Consider the following 17,963-nt stretch of genomic DNA (forward strand, 5'->3'; position numbering starts at 1 on the left):
TTGTTATTATTATTATTATTATTAGTAGTAGTAGTAGTAGTAGTAAAAAATACAAACATTGTCAGTAGTTTAACCTATTGATCCTTCCAAGTGATGACTGTGCATTTCTAGAGCATAGGTCTGTCCAGCCTCCCTCCTGTCCAGTCAGATCTGCACAGACAGGATGTATGAGTCCCCCGAGGTTGAGCGTACTCCACAGAAGTAACCGATTGGTCTCTTTGACCTCACTCTAATATGGACCTAAATGATTCAGCAGCATTTTCCTTTATTGCAGGATGCAGTATTTTTTTCAGACTTGATGTAATTATCTCTAAGTGTCTGAAGTGGAGAGCTATGTGCCAAAGAAGTAATAAATCTTGCATAATGCATAAAACCTACTGAGAGAGAAGAGAAGCACTTAATATGTCCCAAGGTAGATAGCTTCAATTCAAGTGCAATATCTTTACAAGGAGGTAAACATGAGTATGGGAATACCTTTTGATATACTGTCCCCCCATCCCCCGAAAGTATCACCTTAAAAAGTCTGACCTAAATTCATCAGCTACTAAATGAGTCCAGGAGCAATGGATGCAGCCTGAGATCCGTAGCCATGAGAAGCCACAGAAGGGTCACTGTTGTCACACTCACTATCAAAGGCGGCTCTGTGCAAGGGGCGCTTTTGTAGGCTATGTGTCCTGCTGCACCACCAGCATGTGATCAGCAAGCATGCCTTGGAGTGGAAGTCAACTAAGGGGGGTACATATAAGCAACCATGGAGGAATAATGCTTTTTCACACTGTATCAGCAGCAGATTTCACCTCTGGGGACATTTTAGCTTTGGGCACATATTTCCATCTAGTTATGTAGGTCATTTAGGTGTGGGGTAGTCATGACGCAGTTCTTGCAGTTCAAGCCTTCCTTCATTAGATTCACAGTGTCCAGTGTTGTCTCTTTGCAACATCAACAACTGTAAACAGATCTCTACCTTTTGCCCTCTATGCGAAGACAAAAGGGTGTAAGTGTTGTCCGATTATAAAATGATGTTGCTCTTAAGATGATCTTTCTATATAAACGTTGCCTGAGATCTATCTATTTTTCAAACATGTTTTATTTCATTTTGATCAATCAGTACTTTCAACATGTCAATATGAGTTGTTGCATTACAGTCAAGTTATTACTGGTGGAGCTGTCACTTAAGTTTATCAAGGAGAGCTAAACAAACAGTATGAAGCAAGAGTGAGATATACAGAAAGGGTTAAGGCAGGGAGGTATATTTTTGGTCCTAAAAGACACGGTGGTTTTCTGTTGACTGTCCAACACAGCAGGAGGCGCGACTCCTAACCCTGGGTCTCCGAGTCGTCCTCCTCATCTTCGTACATCTCGCCCTCCTCATCTACGGTGGCGTCCTGGTACTGCTGGTACTCGGACACCAGGTCGTTCATGTTGCTCTCAGCCTCGCTGAACTCCATCTCGTCCATGCCCTCGCCTGTGTACCAGTGCAGGAAGGCTTTACGGCGGAACATGGCAGTGAACTGCTCGGAGATGCGTCTGAAAAGCTCCTGGATGGCCGTGCTGTTGCCGATGAATGTGGAGGACATCTTGAGGCCTCGCGGTGGGATGTCACACACGGCCACTTTCACGTTGTTCGGGATCCATTCCACAAAGTAGCTGCTGTTCTTGCTTTGGATTGCCAACATCTGCTCGTCCACCTCCTTTGTGGACATGCGACCGCGGAACACGGTTGCCACGGTGAGGTAGCGGCCGTGGCGTGGGTCGCAGGCTGCCATCATGTTCTTGGCATCAAACATCTGCTGGGTGAGCTCGGGCACAGTGAGAGCGTGGTACTGCTGGCTCCCCCTGGCTGTCAGAGGGGCAAAGCCTGGCATGAAGAAGTGCAGGCGAGGGAAGGGCACCATGTTAACTGCCAGTTTACGAAGGTCGGCGTTGAGCTGCCCTGGGAAGCGAAGGGAGGTGGTCACTCCACTCATGGTGGAGGAGACGAGGTGGTTGAGGTCGCCATAAGTGGGCGTGGGCAGCTTGAGCGTACGGAAGCAGATGTCATACAACGCCTCGTTGTCGATGCAGTACGTCTCGTCCGTGTTCTCCACCAGCTGGTGGATGGAAAGCGTAGCGTTGTAGGGCTCTACGACAGTATCAGACACTTTGGGCGAAGGCACCACACTGAAAGTGTTCATGATGCGGTCGGGGTACTCCTCACGGACCTTACTGATCAGCAGCGTGCCCAAGCCCGAGCCCGTTCCTCCGCCCAGAGAGTGAGTGAGCTGGAAGCCCTGCAGACAATCACAGTTCTCACTCTCCTTCCTCACAATGTCCAGCACTGCGTCCACCAGCTCTGCACCCTCTGTGTAGTGGCCTTTTGCCCAGTTGTTTCCTGCCCCACTCTGACCTACAGGACCAAGAGGACACGGAAGAAAATATGTGGATGCTTGGAACATATAGACACACTTGGTCATTGAGAAACATGATACAAAAAAGACTAGAGAATAGAAACGTAGTCCCACTTAAAGAGTCATAGAGGAAATTTAAGAATAAGAAATAAGAAGTTATAGAATTAGAAAGAGAACTCTGTGTCCATGAAAAAATATTTCCAGTTTAGGCACCTGGAGCAATAGAATATAGTGTATAACAAAATAATTGATGTTATTATTCATTGTCTCTAACTGTTGATTAGACATTCTCCATTATTCTTCAGACAGGACAGAATTAGACAGGATATTATCTATGAGGTAAAAAAAGCAGCTGTATTATACTAACCAAAAATGAAGTTATCTGGTCTGAAAAGTTGACCAAAGGGCCCAGAGCGGACACTGTCCATGGTACCAGGCTCCAAATCCACCATGATAGCTCTTGGAACATACTTGTTGGCTGAGGAGAGATGAAGAGACATTCAGCTTACCAACAGCATTACAGAAATATTTGTTGGGATCTGGGAAAACCCAACTTTCACCAACGTATGATCCTGATACCATCCTAGCAACATCCAAGATTTTGCAAGGATGGTATCCAGAATGTTGCTAGAGGACCGTGTCCAGGATGTTGCTAGGATGGTATCAGAATCTTAAGTTGGTGAAATTTCACCAGAGAGGGTTGAAACGGAGCAGAAATCAACGATTTTTGATTTTACCATGTGATGAGTTTTCCCAGATCCCCCATCACATATGTCAGTGCTTTTTTTTTTGTTTGGAAACCATTTCTAGTTTTAAATTTCCTCTCTCAATCTTGTATGAGCTCACTAATTTGCCTGTGTTTTAGTGAACACATCTGATACACTCTAATACACCTCAAGAATGTTTCAAAAACCTCCTTTTTGTATGACCTAGTAGCTTCATTCCATTGGCTCTTACATAGAAACCTGAAAGGTTAACTGTGGGACATAAAAGAGTTCTTGCGGGACTGTGGCCACAGCTGTATTGGTAATCACAGCTGAGGTTGTTGGCAGATGTTTCATCTCTAGAAATCTCTAGCCATGATCCTGTGTCCACAGTTACAATACAGAACATTTCCAAGACCTGTCATTATTAAATAAACGGAATACTTTCTGTCAGGTCAAAGATAGGTCTGTTTTAGATAGATAGATAGATAGATAGATAGATAGATAGATAGATAGATAGATACTTTATTGATCCCCAGGGGAAGGTCAAGGTCTCAGTAGCATACAGACACACACACACACATTCACTAACATCGGAAAAAGTAATTAAGTAAAAAAAGTATATAATATAAAAACACAACTAAGCAATAAGGACAGTAGAAGATAAAGAATATACTAAATATACTAAAATACAAATTATACTAACACTTAATCTAAATCAATTCTAAAAACAATATCCACATAGTGGTGATTAATCAATCAAGAGGCGCTTGCAATGACTGAGGCAGGGACTGAGCCTGTGATTCTCTGTGCATAGTAAGGTAAGGTAAGGTGCTCTGTGTGAGTGAGTGTCACGGTGATAGTGCAAATGAGTAAGTCCAACAGTGCAACAGTGCAAGAATAAGTCTATATATCTATATATATATATAACTATTTTAAGAAGAGGTATAAGTGTGGCCACAGTTTGGCTGTGGCATGGAGGGAGGGGTTTTGCATATGTGCTAATATAGCACGCAAACAGTGAGGCAGAAAGACAGTGGTAAAAAGTGGCTAGTGGACAGACAGTATCCAAACATGGAGGGGGTGAAGAGGCAGACAGACTATGCAGAGAAGTCTATCTCTCCTCTTCCCTTAAGTGAAGCATTTTTTAAAAATGCAAAATGCAAAAAAAAAAAACACAACACAAACACCTTTACACCAAAGAGTGACTTACATGCAATGATTAATCATTAATGATTAATCATTAATTAACTGTAAAAAGAATAACAAAACTGTCACTAGCAAGTATACTTACTGAATGCCTCATTATAATAGACGTTAATTCTCTCCAGCTGTAAGTCTGAATCTCCCATGTAGTTCCCAGCTGGGTCAATGCCATGCTCATCACTGATCACCTCCCAGAACTGAGGGTAGACAAAAGCACAGGGGGTTATAAACATCGACTGAAACAAGAGTACATACTGTAAAAACTGTATAGTGTTTCTGTTTCCAGTTCTTTGTCATGATATCTAGTACTTTTGGACATAAGAGACCCAAATAAATCAAAAGCACATTTGTGAGAGAGAGACAGGGAGAGGAGAGTCAAAGACAACACTGTTTTGATGTCTAACTATAGCATTGCTGCCTTGTATTACTACTCTGTTCACAAAGCACATTCTGGAAACAGAAGGGGTAAGTGAAAGTCAGAGATGTATTGATCCTGTGGGGACAAACAGCTGTGTGTGTGTGTGTGTGTGTGTGTGTGTGTGTGTGTGTGTGTGTGTGTGTGTGTGTGTGTGTGTGTGTGTGTGTGTGTGTGTGTGTGTGTTGGATCTGACCAGAATGGTGGGATGGGACAGAGATGGGACAGCGAGACAGAGACCAATGAAAGTGAGAGCAGATCTGGTCCAGGCAGCTTGAGATAAAAAAAAAACCAGACAAAGAAGCCGGGAGCACATCAGGACAGACAGAGAGGGTGACAGCGAGAGAGCTGACGCCACGACATGATGGATCACTCTGACGTCCCAACTTCCCTCGAATCAGTATTTTCACCCAGCATGCGAGGCCAAGTGCCACATTTTTAACATCGTCACAGAAACAAGACAAGATCACCTTGGTGTTTTAGCTCGGCTCCTTTTTTAGCTCCCGCTGTCCTGTTTCTAACGCCCAGGAGGTAGTGGGCCGAAGCCTTCCAGCCTGTTTCTAACGCCCAGGAGGTAGTGGGCCGAAGCGTTCCAGCCTGTTTCTAACGCCCAGGAGGTAGTGGGCCGAAGCCTTCCAGCCTGTTTCTAACGCCCAGGAGGTAGTGGGCCGAAGCCTTCCAGCCTGTTTTTAACGCCCAGGAGGGAGTGGGCCGAAGCCTTCCAGCCTGTTTCTAAAGAGTCACAGTGTAATCACAGGGGCATGACTCAACGGCCAGCAGCGCCCAGCCACACACAGACAATGTACTTCCTCACTACCTCATTATGAGTCGCGGGGGATCATGTGACTGGGGTCAAGCCCCAATGAGCAACACTGTACAGGAGACGGACAGGTTAGCTATCTAGTTTCTGATGTGATGGCCCATGAGAGAACCGGATATTACTGGTTTAATGCACAAAGGCTAAGTGTCACTGCACAAAAGCTAAGTTTCTCAGATACTTGGACTGACCAATATTAATTCTACTGAGAACAAAGGACTAGGCCTACACAGCGAGACAGCTGGAAAGTAAATGATGACCTCATCCAACCATAAAGGAGAATACAGAGGAAGGCGTGGCTTTCTACAGGATACCAGGCTCACTGTTTTTCAATGAAAACCATGCCAAAAAAATATCACCAATTCATCAGTATTATACAAATCTATAAATGATGATGACATCATTTACATCAAGTGCAGGATTCTTTATTGTCATCTTTTTAACTGCCCCAGACCCCGGATCTAAGGCGCATAGTCTACTTCCACATTACAGGATCACAGGATTGAAACTATAGAAAAATCAGGGTCTATTGAAATGTCTTCCCATCTTCCAGCTATTCCCTCTCACAGCAACTTCAACTCAATATTTAAAACACATCTGTGAACTGACGTCTCTACAGCTTAGAGTTTTCTCTTATGGGAGTCGAATGACTTCATAGGAAAATAAGATTGAGAGACGTGTCATGTTCTGAGGATCTCCCAAACCGCAATTTCTCGTGAATCCATCACGACAATATGCAAACTGCGCAATAAACTTCGTGCGTGTTTGACACAGCATGCGGTATGTTAACGCCACAAGGGGACGCAACAGGATCAAACGTTTCCATTAAGCTACACGTTCAGCGTTATAATATCCGGTAATTTTAGTCTAATAATGATACCATCACGCAAAAATGCAAGTCATTAGGGTAAATGAAATCTGATATCCTTTAAACTCCTGGAATTGGACCACGTTCTTAGACATCTTTTTTTACAATATGAATAGATTAGAATAACGGATGAATATGATAAACATAAATATATTAACATTATTGTCAATGTTTTGCTTTCCGTCTTGAAGATAAAGTGATGCACAGTTAGTCTATTATGCAGGGAAGATAGCATTCTGTGCGCAATAGCCACATAGGCTATTTTGCTTTACCAGTGTCATTCATTGACTACACGAACAAACTTTCATAACACGTTCATATTCTTAACATGTAAAGTTAGGCTATAGTTTATAGCGATTTCTTAGCCACCAGTTGTTTTATCTTCATTCAAATGTTAATTCAAGGCATGATGCACTCGTGCCTAACACGCACAGAAGATGTCACAGCCCAGATTAACAACTGCAATGTAACATGAGAAGTTCATGTGATTTTCATTTTCATAAGTTTAAAATTACCTTGGTTCCAATTTGATTGCCGCATTGGCCAGCTTGAATGTGGACGATTTCTCGCATTATGTTCCTTGAGGTGAGACGTGCTGATTGTATGAAGTGGCCAGCAAAAGTGTTAAACGGCGCTGGCTAAGCTTTTCATGAAGACGCAGGTCATCAGCTCTGTCTACTTTGCTTTGCACAGAGGATGCTAATACTTCTCCCTCATGACGTCATTTTGGGGATGAGACATGTGGGCCATCAGCCAATAGGAAGCACAGAAAAGTAAATCTCTGCAACTTCATGTGGTCTGACGAGGGGAATGTTAACAGCATCAGCAACCAGGCGAGGCTAGACTACGCATTTTAACGTGGCGCATCAGGTTTTTCCCGAACTTGTAGAGCACAATCGCAGGTAACTTGCTAAACATTTGAAATAGGCTACAGAGTAGCGGTATAATACTTTACTGCATGCGCTGCTGGCTATTAACATTAACTTACGAACAACATTTACAAAAATATCGGCCAATTTCATAATATCTGACCTCTAAACACAAATCTGAAGTGTGTCCCTTCAGCAAGACACCAGTTTGCTTTGAATGCTGTGAAATGCAGGTAACCTGAAACATTGATGCTATGGCCCATATGCTGAGTCATTACCAATTTACCAAAAATTGGCCTACCATACTTAGGCCTACACTATCATATCCTGCTCTGAGAACTCAGATTACTTCATCACTATTTGCTTCTCAAACTCCGACTCAGTTGCTTTGGTTTTAGTCTACATTTGATTTAAAACCTTCTTAAAACCAAACATCATGCAAACATTAGCCTACTCTCAGTGAGGCCCTTTGTTCTGTGAGAAATTGTCCCTTGAGAGATAGTGTCTGTAAGCTATTAGCTTAACAGAAAATCCCTTACTCATTCTTGAAGAGAGATAGACAGTTTAAAGTATCATTTTTTTAAATTATACCTTTTTATGAATTCATACTCTTTTTTATCAGACAAGCACAAACTATAGTAGGCTATAGACAGGTTGAGGTTTAAAAAGTATCATTGCTTTTACTGTGATGTGGGTATTCTCTGCATTAGAAGCCTCCTACTTGGCTGGGTCCTATTGATTAATTCATGGGCACTGGGAAGCATGAGCAGGTGGAGTTCCATTTTCGAATGAGCACATACCAGTTCCGTTTCAGACAGATGATGCCCCTCAAGAACAACAGGATACAGCATGGGAGGAACATTCAGTAGGCCACACAGTCAGTCAGTGAGTCAGTCAGGAATACACACACACGCGTGTGTGCGCGCACACACACACACACACACACACACACACACACACACACACACACACACACACACACACACACACACACACACACCTCTTCAACAACACAACACAAAGATACATAGGTCATTTTTGACATGATAAGAGTCAGTGGAAGGATAAGTCACCATATGGTAGTGGTCAGCATAGCCGCAGATGTCTGCAGCCTCAGGCGGCCATAGATGCTAATCACGCCTAGAGTAATGCAAATGAGATTGGGACTGACCAGCTGCCAACTCAGGAGAGATTATTCAGTAATTTACCCAAGCTGGACCAAGGTGTTTTTACTATGATGTTAACTTAAAACATTTCTGTTTTCATTTTTTTTTCTGTTCGTTTTTTTGTCAGATAGTGGCTGAATGGCACAGACAGGAAGTGAGTCCCTCATGAGCCATGTCAGTGGTGCTGTGAGCGGAGGTCCACACCTCTGACTAAACAGCAGGCTGCCTGCCACAACAAAGGATTCTGTTGCTATTGAGGTAGGAATGCACGGGCACATGGTCAAGTCCGTCCCTACATTTACATAATCATAAAGTGTGGAGGTGGTCATTTGTTGAGTGTGTTCTTATCATCATCTTATTGTTCAGTAGCAGCCATTTTCAAATGAATTGGTCTCTGTCTCCATAATGATACTCTGCACCATGCAGGGTTAACTGCAGAGTATGACGATGAGATCTTATGGGATCCTAATCACAGCTGCAGTGCCTGGCAGCTACATTCTCTCTCCAGTGATTTCAATATTCTCTTCATTTTCATTGGTAGTCACAGAGCTGGACCGCATGCATGCGCTTGCGTTTCCCGTTTAGTTTTCACAAAAATGCACCTCCTGGATGCAAGATAGTTCTGTTTCAAAGGTTAAAAAATCAGTGAGCAATTGAACATAATATGATTAATGGAAATGGATTTGAGTTTTAAATGCAGTCATAGAAGTAATATGACAGGATCGATTCTTCTGCATCCCTTCATCCTGGCAGCTTTTACAGTAAATGCAGGCTCATCACAGGCTACATTAGAGGCTTTCCTCCTCCATGTGACAGGTTTTATTGATTGCTGCTCTGTGGAGCAGGTGGAGTTAAGTTTTCAAATGAGAGCATGCTGCTCCCGTTTCAGACAGATGGTGCCACTCAATGTCAGAAGGACAGAATATATAAGAGACCCTCTAGGCGCATGCACAGACACAGACACACACACACACACACGGCTGTGCGGCTGTGCACGAGAGAGAGACTGATGAACATTGCCCTCTTGTGGTAAAAACACAACACTTGCCAGTTTAGTGAAAAGAAATAGAGCCATGGGCCAAAAGATATTTACTGAAAACTGCAAAACCATTCATTAGTCTAAAGAACAACTCAGAACACCATCAAATACATCAAAGTACACACAATTAATGCTGACTACACATATGTTTTACACACAGGAATTTCCCCTAGGGATCAATAACGTATATCTATCTATCTATCTATCTATCATGTAAAAAAACTTATTGGTCAGAGGTTTTAGACATAATAGAACAGATTTAGGAAAACAGTACCTTAAGAAAATTATAAAGTAAGAGCCAATTTGAGTGAATTATTTGTTGCACAAAGTTAATATACTAGTTAATACTTGATACTGCAATTGTGGGGTGTATCAGGAACGAGCAGGAGGAGGAGTACAGGAGCCTGGTGGAAGGTGCCGTTTACACGACGCCGGTTTTTGTGAAACCGGTGAGGTTTTGTTAACGGTTACGCCTTGCGTGTACACGACGCCGGCAGTTTAAGAGACTGAAACCGATAGTTTTTTAAACCGGCTTCCGAAGTGGGAATTTTTGAAACCGCCGGCTAACTTTCGCCGTGTAGACGCCTGTGCGAAGCCGGCAATTTTATGACGACATAGCCCCACCTCTCAACTCAGCCACGGCACTCGACCTGACACGCTGCTTGTCAAAACAAACCAAACCATTTATTTATCATATTAAAATGTTTTTCTTTCCCCTGTCATGATTTATGTGCACAATGTAGCCTATCAGCCTTTAGTGGCTAAGTTAGAAGCACACGTTAGCTTAACTCAGTTAAACATTAGCCTACTGCATGTTAGTGTTTTCTTATGGAGCTAAATTTGTCTCAATAATATTTGTATATGCGCAGAGGGGATCCACAAATATTTCTTGATTTGCATGTGTGTTTTGATATCTACAAATAAAAAAATCATGTTTGTAACTCGTATATTGATTTTTATATGATATGGTGTCATTAAAGGTGTGAAAGCGGTATGAGAATATTCACGTCATTTCGTGTAGACGTGCCCTCAATCACCTTCAACTCAACACTTCAAAGACCAAGGTGGTGGTGGATGTCCGCAGGTCCACTCTGCCACCAGTCTCCATTGATGGGGTCAATGTGGAGGTGGTAGCCTAAGCACCTACAAGTATCTGGGTCTCCACCTGGACAATAAACTGGACTGGTCAGCCAACACTGGAATTTCCCCTGGGGATCAATAAAGTATCTATCTATCTATCAATCTATATGTTATTAGTTATTTTAGTTAGTAATGTTGTATTGATTTGCTTAAATAAGCAAATTCCTAATTTAATGCATAATATGTATGTCTTTACTGCAATTGTATTTGTTAGTTAATCTCTAAGATGGAATGCACATTTTATAAGATGGAATGCACTAGGATCTAGCCATGTAACATAGGTCATGTGATGCATGTGCATTGATTAGTATGAGGCGATGCATGTCTTGAAATAGTGACAGAAGTATGTTGCCGCCCTCCCTGATGGCAGTTCTGATGGTGGAATGCATCTGAAGACTGTGATAGTGATGCAGCATGAATCAGTGGCCGCCTATAACTTATTGTCCATACAGTAGGGCTATCATAATTTCATTAAGTACTGCAAAAACAATCAACCTTGGCTTACAAGTTGGCTAACATTTTTGCTGAAATGAAGTTTCTCAAATTCCGAGAGCATGTGTTTGCCCATTATACTGATTGTTTTGTGGCGCAGTAAAACCTTTGAATTGCTTAGTGGGCTTATGGGGCTGATATGGTTATCTTATGTGTCTGTAGGCTGGATGTGTGTAAGGCATAGTATAAAAATACCGACTGTAACCGCAACCAGAAGTATACATGACTGTAACCTCAACCATGTCAATGTTTATATAATTGTTTAAGTATATAATATTATTATATATAATAGATGGTTAAATAATTGTATATCACATTGCACTTTTCTGCTTTTTTGCACTTCTGGTTAGACGCAAACTGCATTTCGTTGTCTCTGTACTTGTACTCTGCACAATGACAATATGAAGTTGAATCTAATACAAGTTGAATCTAATCTAATTTAATCTAGGTAACATCATTATAGTACATAGTTTTCTTCCATCTCTAGTTATGTCAGAGTAGTGTTAATTTTGTCACCTATTTTTAATTTAGTGTTAGTCTTAGTCTTGTGACGAAATGTCCTTTTTAGTCTTTGTCATATTTAGTCATTCAAATATAATTTTTGTTAGTCAAGTTTTAGTCGACTAAAAGTCTCGTCATTTTAGTCTAGTTTTAGTCAAAAGAAAACTAAAGGTGTCTAAGTCAGATTTAGTCAACACATTTTAGTCTTTTTTTATAACAAATTATTACCATTTGAGTCAAATAGTGTTTCATACATCTCAATTTTTCCAACAAATATTGTGTCCACAGGGCTACTAATCTGTTATAATTACTCATTCTGATTTTTTGTCAGTTAGTATGTTTACATGCACAGGTAAGTCGAGCTACAGTTATAGCTCGGCTGGGATTTGACCATAGACAGTAAAAGATTAGACTGGACCACGGTCATATGCGTAGACCAGTGTTTCTCAAAGTGTGGTCTGGGGATCACTGGTGGTCCACAAGCTATCCCAAGTGGTCTGCGAGCAGACGTGGTAAAATATAATATAGATGAGTTGTTTGCAATATTGAACCAACTTGTATGTAAATCCAAACAGTTCTGCAACACTGTCTATGTGAGATATGCCAGTTTAAATCATACAGTATGAATCCTCTGACACAATAAGCAAAGTGCAAAGACAATAAGCAAGGTGGTTCAGTGAGTAGGCCTATTGTGTAGACTAATTATAGGCTACTGTTGAAGTAGGTCTAATCTTTTTTTTTTTTAGCTAGGGTTAGTTAAGTGGTCCTGAAACTGAAAAAGTTTGAGAAACACTGTCGTAGGCCAAAGTATTAATGTTTTACTTCGCCTCGCTAGATGGCGATATGCGCCCAAACACAACACATTCCCCAAACAGACTCTTCAAGCTAACTTGCTAGTGAACTTTCCATATTAACTTACTTGCTAGCAAACTTTGCATCATCAGTCTAACTAGTTAAATAGTTGACATTACATGATGAACATTTGCGAATGGACATTCTGGGGGATGTTAATATGTATGAGAAGCTTCAACTTCTGGGTATGTAGCATTGTGGCATAAAGCTTAGGTAGTTAGCTTGAAATCTCCAGTGTTCTTGTTCCATGTAGTTTCGTGTTGCAGCCACAGGGTTGCAGCAACAGCACATAGACTAGCCTACAGGAAAGCTGTTGCGTATGAACTCATTCGGAATATTTTGAAAACCTAACAGCTAGATATTCTGTCTTCTCATTTTGTAGACGAAAATGAAGAGATTTTATCTTAGTTTTTATTTTATGCAAAACATTTTAGTCTCGTCTTTTTTCGTCAACAATAATGCATCTTAAGATAGTCTTAGTCAGTGTTTCAGGACATTACTACCGTCTCGTCATCGTCTCATCTTAGTCATGAAAAAAAAGGTTGTTGACGAACATATTTCCTCTCGTCTCGTCTGACGAAATTAACACTATGTCAGAGAACAGCCTGGTACGAAACCTTTCAAATATGCCATGTGCATACTTTCTGCCATTTTTTGGATTTACCCTGTCTCTTCTTGGTGCTGCATAGTCCAGAACTAGACTTGGTCCTTCCAGATCTCCTGACACCAGCGTGCAGGTGAGTAACGATGACAGCATGTTCTTAGGTTGTCCACTTGAGGCTGTAACTCAGATAACCATAGACATCTTGACATTCTTTATGTATGCTGAGAAACAACATGGAATATATTTTGTGGGTGTACTTGTTCCGTGACCTTTGGCCCTATATGGCATAGTGTTCTGATGAGATGTCCAGTATTAGGGCTGGACTCTCTCTGCTAGTGTGTGACTCCTTAGAGTTAGTTTCTTAAACTTTATCACATGTATAAAAACACATGTGTGATTCCTTGAAAATTACAAATTGCGTTCTTTGATCATTTTAAAAATTGTGCTTAATTATGTTATTTCTTACTGTATGTGGGGAAAGGACTGACTCAAGATGCAGTTGGGAGGTGGTCACTTCCCATGAGTGCTAGCAGGGTGACCGTGGGTTCAGCTGATTGTTGTCTTAACATACCGCAATCTCTTTCTCCACAGTATGGAAAGACAACATAAGAGCTCCTTAAAGAAAAAGTAACCAAAGCTTTCACTAGGCTACGGGCTTATTACAACGTGCTGTGCCAATACAAGAGAGAAACAAAAAACACTTACATGGAAGAGAGAGAGAGAATTTAAAGACCTTTTTTAAAACGACCATGCCAGTTTTTCCATTGCCAGAATGTTGGCTAGATTTGGAGCCTTGCTAGCATGTCAAGAGTACCATTGGGTGCGTTAGGTTGGCTATTTTGTTTTTGTTTTAGAACTGAGCTTAGTACAGCTTCTGAAAGTGAATGAGGCTCGGCCTTGATCAATTAACATTAATTTGATTTGTAACCCCCCCCCCCCAGATTAATTGTGATGATTAACGTGTTCATTTTGACAACACTAGTCTAAAACTTATTGGGGTTTTTTGGCCTTAACTGACAAAATGACAAACCAAATCAAAAACATAACCTCCATTGTGTAGGTAATTCTATTGAAAATCCACTTTCCACACCTATTTTTACCAACATTTACTGATTACACCTTTCAGTGGTAAGAGAGTAAGCGTAGTGAATGTGCTGATCTGACCAATTTACTTCAAAGGGGACCAAGCACAAAGAATCCAGTATGAACACAGACACATCAGATAAACCAAAATAGAGTTTCACAACATAAAAGACATGGCAATAAGAACATAAGAAATTACACAGCAAGTTATCAAGTCCAAAGCAGACCTCTGTCTGTCTGTTTGTCTGTTTGCCTCTCTCTCTCTCTCTCTCCTAAACTCATATTACAGTTTTTATATTACTCTGTGTCAATTTTCAAAACTCCACACACAAAACCAACAATTGCTCACATAAAATGCAAAATGCCTCAAATCTCCAGCAAAATGACACACAACATTCAAAATGTCATAAACACATCTTTAAATCAAACATTCGCCTCACATTACAAACACTTTTGTCATAATATGACATTTTGGATACATCATGTACACACTGTTGCTCAAAACCTAATGCTCTTCTGTCTTTCATAGACTTTATGTATTTCCATACAAGAGTGAAAGTTACGGTATCTACAGAGAGAAGTTGAAATACACAGTAAAAATGCAAGCAATACTGAAACCAAAAAATAGTGATTTTTCCCAAATAATTTGCTGTTGCGAATACAGTATTTTACAGCCAACAAGAACAAAGCAAAGCAAAATACAATGACCACCAGATGTACATGGAGTTCTGAAAAAGCCGATTTTGCCTATGGAAATGACTGACTACTATACTACTATCAAATTAATTTGCTTTTTCCAAAGCTAATGGTACAGTTTTTCACAACTGTTTACACATGTTTTCAAAACTCTCTATTTTTCAAAACTCCACACACAAAACCCACAGCTGCTCACACAAAATGCAAAATGCCTCAAATCTCCAGCAAAATGACACACAACAATCAAAATGTCGCAAACACATCTTTAAACCAAACATTCGCCTCACATTACAAACACTTTTTTCACTTTTTTCATAATATGACATTTTGGATACATCATGTACACACTGTTGCTCAAAACCTAAAGCTCTTCTGTCTTAGGCTTTCTATATGTATTTCCATACAAGAGTGAAAGTTACGGTTTCAACAAAGAGAAGTTAAAGGAATTATCCGGAGTAAAATGCACTTTAGATCAATTTACGGATGATTGGGAGTACATACGTTGAGTTGACATCAAAATCATGTCATTCGGATGTGTTTTGAGAAAGTTCGATTTTACCGTTTTTAGTCAAAACTCGTTAGCCTGGAAGTGACCAGGGCATGTCATTTTGCCGCTACAAAACGCTATTTTTATACCTCTTCTACAGTTCCAAACAACATTACACTTACGTGGTAGTGAGTAGAGGGTCCCTAAAGCCCAGAGTCCAGAATGAATTTCATCAAGCCACAGTTAACAAGAAAAAAAAGCAAAGCAGAATACAGTGACCACCAGATGACATGGAGTTTTGAAAACACTGATTTTGCCTAAGACGGAAATTACTCCATACTATCAAATTGCTTTGCTTTTTCCAAAGACAAGTGTGGGTGTGTGTGTGTGATAGATAGATAGATAGATACTTTATTGATCCCCAGGGGAAATTCAAGAGTGTGTGTGGGGGGGGTCGTGTACAGTATGTATTCATAGGCCTATAGACCCTCTCAACTGCAGAAACAAACAATCCTAAGCGTTCCTAAGGCATTTATGGAGGCACAGAAAAATGTATTGAGCTAATGGTACTGTAACATGGGGACAAACAAAAATAGAGTAAAAAGACAAATTTTACATAAAGTCAACTTTTTGTAGAACATTACTGTAAGTCCGATTACTGTAATTTTCCTTTCAAAGTATCTGCATTGGTTCTGAATATTTCAACCGGAAATCCTCTAGGAGCAGATTGAAAGGGTCCATACCTATATAGAGAGTATATCTATTCATAGACCTATACTAAGGCAATGATTGGATGGTGTTCAGTAAAGTAAAAAGTGTCTACACATGTGAGGAGAGAGAGTGAAGCACTGGTGATTTAGTGTGGCATTTTGATGGGTTGTGTTTGAAAAACGAAATCAAGTTACTTCCTGTTAGATTTTTGTGTTAGGTAGAAAATTGTGTGTGGTGTTTCGCAAAATGTGTTTTAGTCAATTGAAAACTGAGTCAAACACTGAGAATTAGTGTATGGTTTTGCAGATTTGGTGTGGGGTTATGATGTTTGGAAGACATGTTTAGAAAATTGTGTGACAAGAAAAGATTTAGTTAGTAAACAGTTGAAAAAAAACTGTAATCCAGCTACAACTAAGACAAAGAGCAATCATCATGAAAAAGTAGATTTCCTAGCTGTTGTTTATTAGCTTTTGTCTCTTAGACAACGCAGTGGCGAGAGTTCAGCACAGGACGATCAATAGCCCAGACCAGTCTTACTGTAATGAATAAAACAGACCAAAAGCTCCCTTCAAAGAATTTTGGAATAAACTAAAAACAAGGACATGTGACTGACTGCTGACCAGAAGGCATGACAGCAGGACTAGGGATATGTAGGCAGTACAGCTGACTACTTTGTAGTGTAATGACATAAATAAAGAATGATATGGAAACTTTCAAATAGAAGATGTATAGGTATCCATACAGAAAAGTCATTCCATCTATGCAATGCATTATCATCTGGGACAGGGAGGATATTGATTCTGAACACTTCTGAAACTGGTTTGGGGAATATGGACCCGTGTTTGGCGACACATTACTATACTATATTGTATGTTCAAAAGTGTCATTTATAGGTTGTATATGCTCAGGCGGTTACACAAACAGGATGTTAATTATGGATGTATTAAAAATAATAATTTCCAGTGCCCCAAGCATTTTCCCACAGATAAAAGACCTATTTGTTTCTTACTTACGAACCTAACAAAAACTATTTGTTCACATCAAAGCACATCATTGCATTTTACATGGTGAACAAAAGCACCAAAAATAGCTGAGGCTGCCCTGAGGATGTCTGAAAGAAACTCGTGATTGAGAGGGATGAATTGTACAGATTCCACTTCCTCAGGCAGACGTAAATCTATGCTCACACCACTTGCCTCCTACTAATTAAGAGCCTGGCCTGTCCATTTACTGAAGGCAAGCAAACATTCATGTGCCAAACACGCAGACAACTTTGATACAGCATCATATAACAATGTTTTTAAGAGGCCATTGAGTAGTTAGTTTGGCTGCTAATGATATTGGAATAGATTTTTTTATATAGATTTCATATAGATTTGTTTTATATTTATTTTAGTTTTACCACAAAGCTGTGAATTCTGTGACATCTGTGTAAACCTCCATTGAAGGGACAGTATAATTCCTGTGTCAATCTCAGTCATGTGAACCAGAATATCAAGATAACATTAACAGATTGTATGGGTTTGACAATGACCTAATAGTGATATACCCAGTTTAACTTTCAGTCATTCTATGAGAACATTACTCAGATAATAGTCCTGAACTTCTCAGTATCTAATGGATTTTCATAGTTGTTGAACACAGTTGTTGGGGCAGCCGTGGTCTACTGGTTAGCACTTCGGACCTGTAACCGTAGGGTTGCCAGTTCGAACCCCGACCAGTAGGCATGGCTGAAGTGCCCTTGAGCAAGGCACCTAACCCCTCACTGCTCCCCGAGCGCCGCTGTTGATGCAGGCAGCTCACTGCGCTGGAATTAGTGTGTGCTTCACCTCACTGTGTGTACACTGTGTGCTGTGTGTGTTTCACTAATTCACGGATTGGGATAAATGCAGAGACCAAATTTCCCTAACGGGATCAAAAGACTAT

The 17,963-nt window shown here is 40.6% G+C and overlaps 1 protein-coding gene across 1 annotated transcript; it reads right to left on the minus strand.

Moving 5' to 3' along the window:
- Positions 1-1,069: 1,069 nt before the first annotated feature.
- On the minus strand, positions 1,070-7,077 carry LOC125306846 (tubulin beta-3 chain). The gene is made up of 4 exons (XM_048262417.1): positions 6,913-7,077; positions 4,386-4,494; positions 2,755-2,865; positions 1,070-2,386 (listed from the first exon to the last, which is right to left on the minus strand). Exons 1-4 carry the CDS (start codon positions 6,967-6,969, stop codon positions 1,317-1,319), a joined length of 1,347 nt encoding a protein of 448 aa, XP_048118374.1. The 5' UTR covers positions 6,970-7,077; the 3' UTR covers positions 1,070-1,316.
- Between the last annotated feature and the right edge of the window lie 10,886 nt (positions 7,078-17,963).

Source organism: Alosa alosa, chromosome 14, assembly GCF_017589495.1.
Source record: "Alosa alosa isolate M-15738 ecotype Scorff River chromosome 14, AALO_Geno_1.1, whole genome shotgun sequence".
NCBI classification, from domain to species: domain Eukaryota; kingdom Metazoa; phylum Chordata; class Actinopteri; order Clupeiformes; family Clupeidae; genus Alosa; species Alosa alosa.

Coding starts and splice junctions, on each gene's coding strand:
- LOC125306846 (XM_048262417.1), bottom strand. CDS start 6,969: ATGCGAGAAATCGTCCACATTCAAGCTGGCCAATGCGGCAATCAAATT. Junction 2,866..4,385: donor CTATTATAATGAGGCATTCA/GTAAGTATACTT, acceptor ATCTCTCCTCAG/CCAACAAGTATGTTCCAAGA. Junction 2,387..2,754: donor ACCAGATAACTTCATTTTTG/GTTAGTATAATA, acceptor TTGGTCCTGTAG/GTCAGAGTGGGGCAGGAAAC.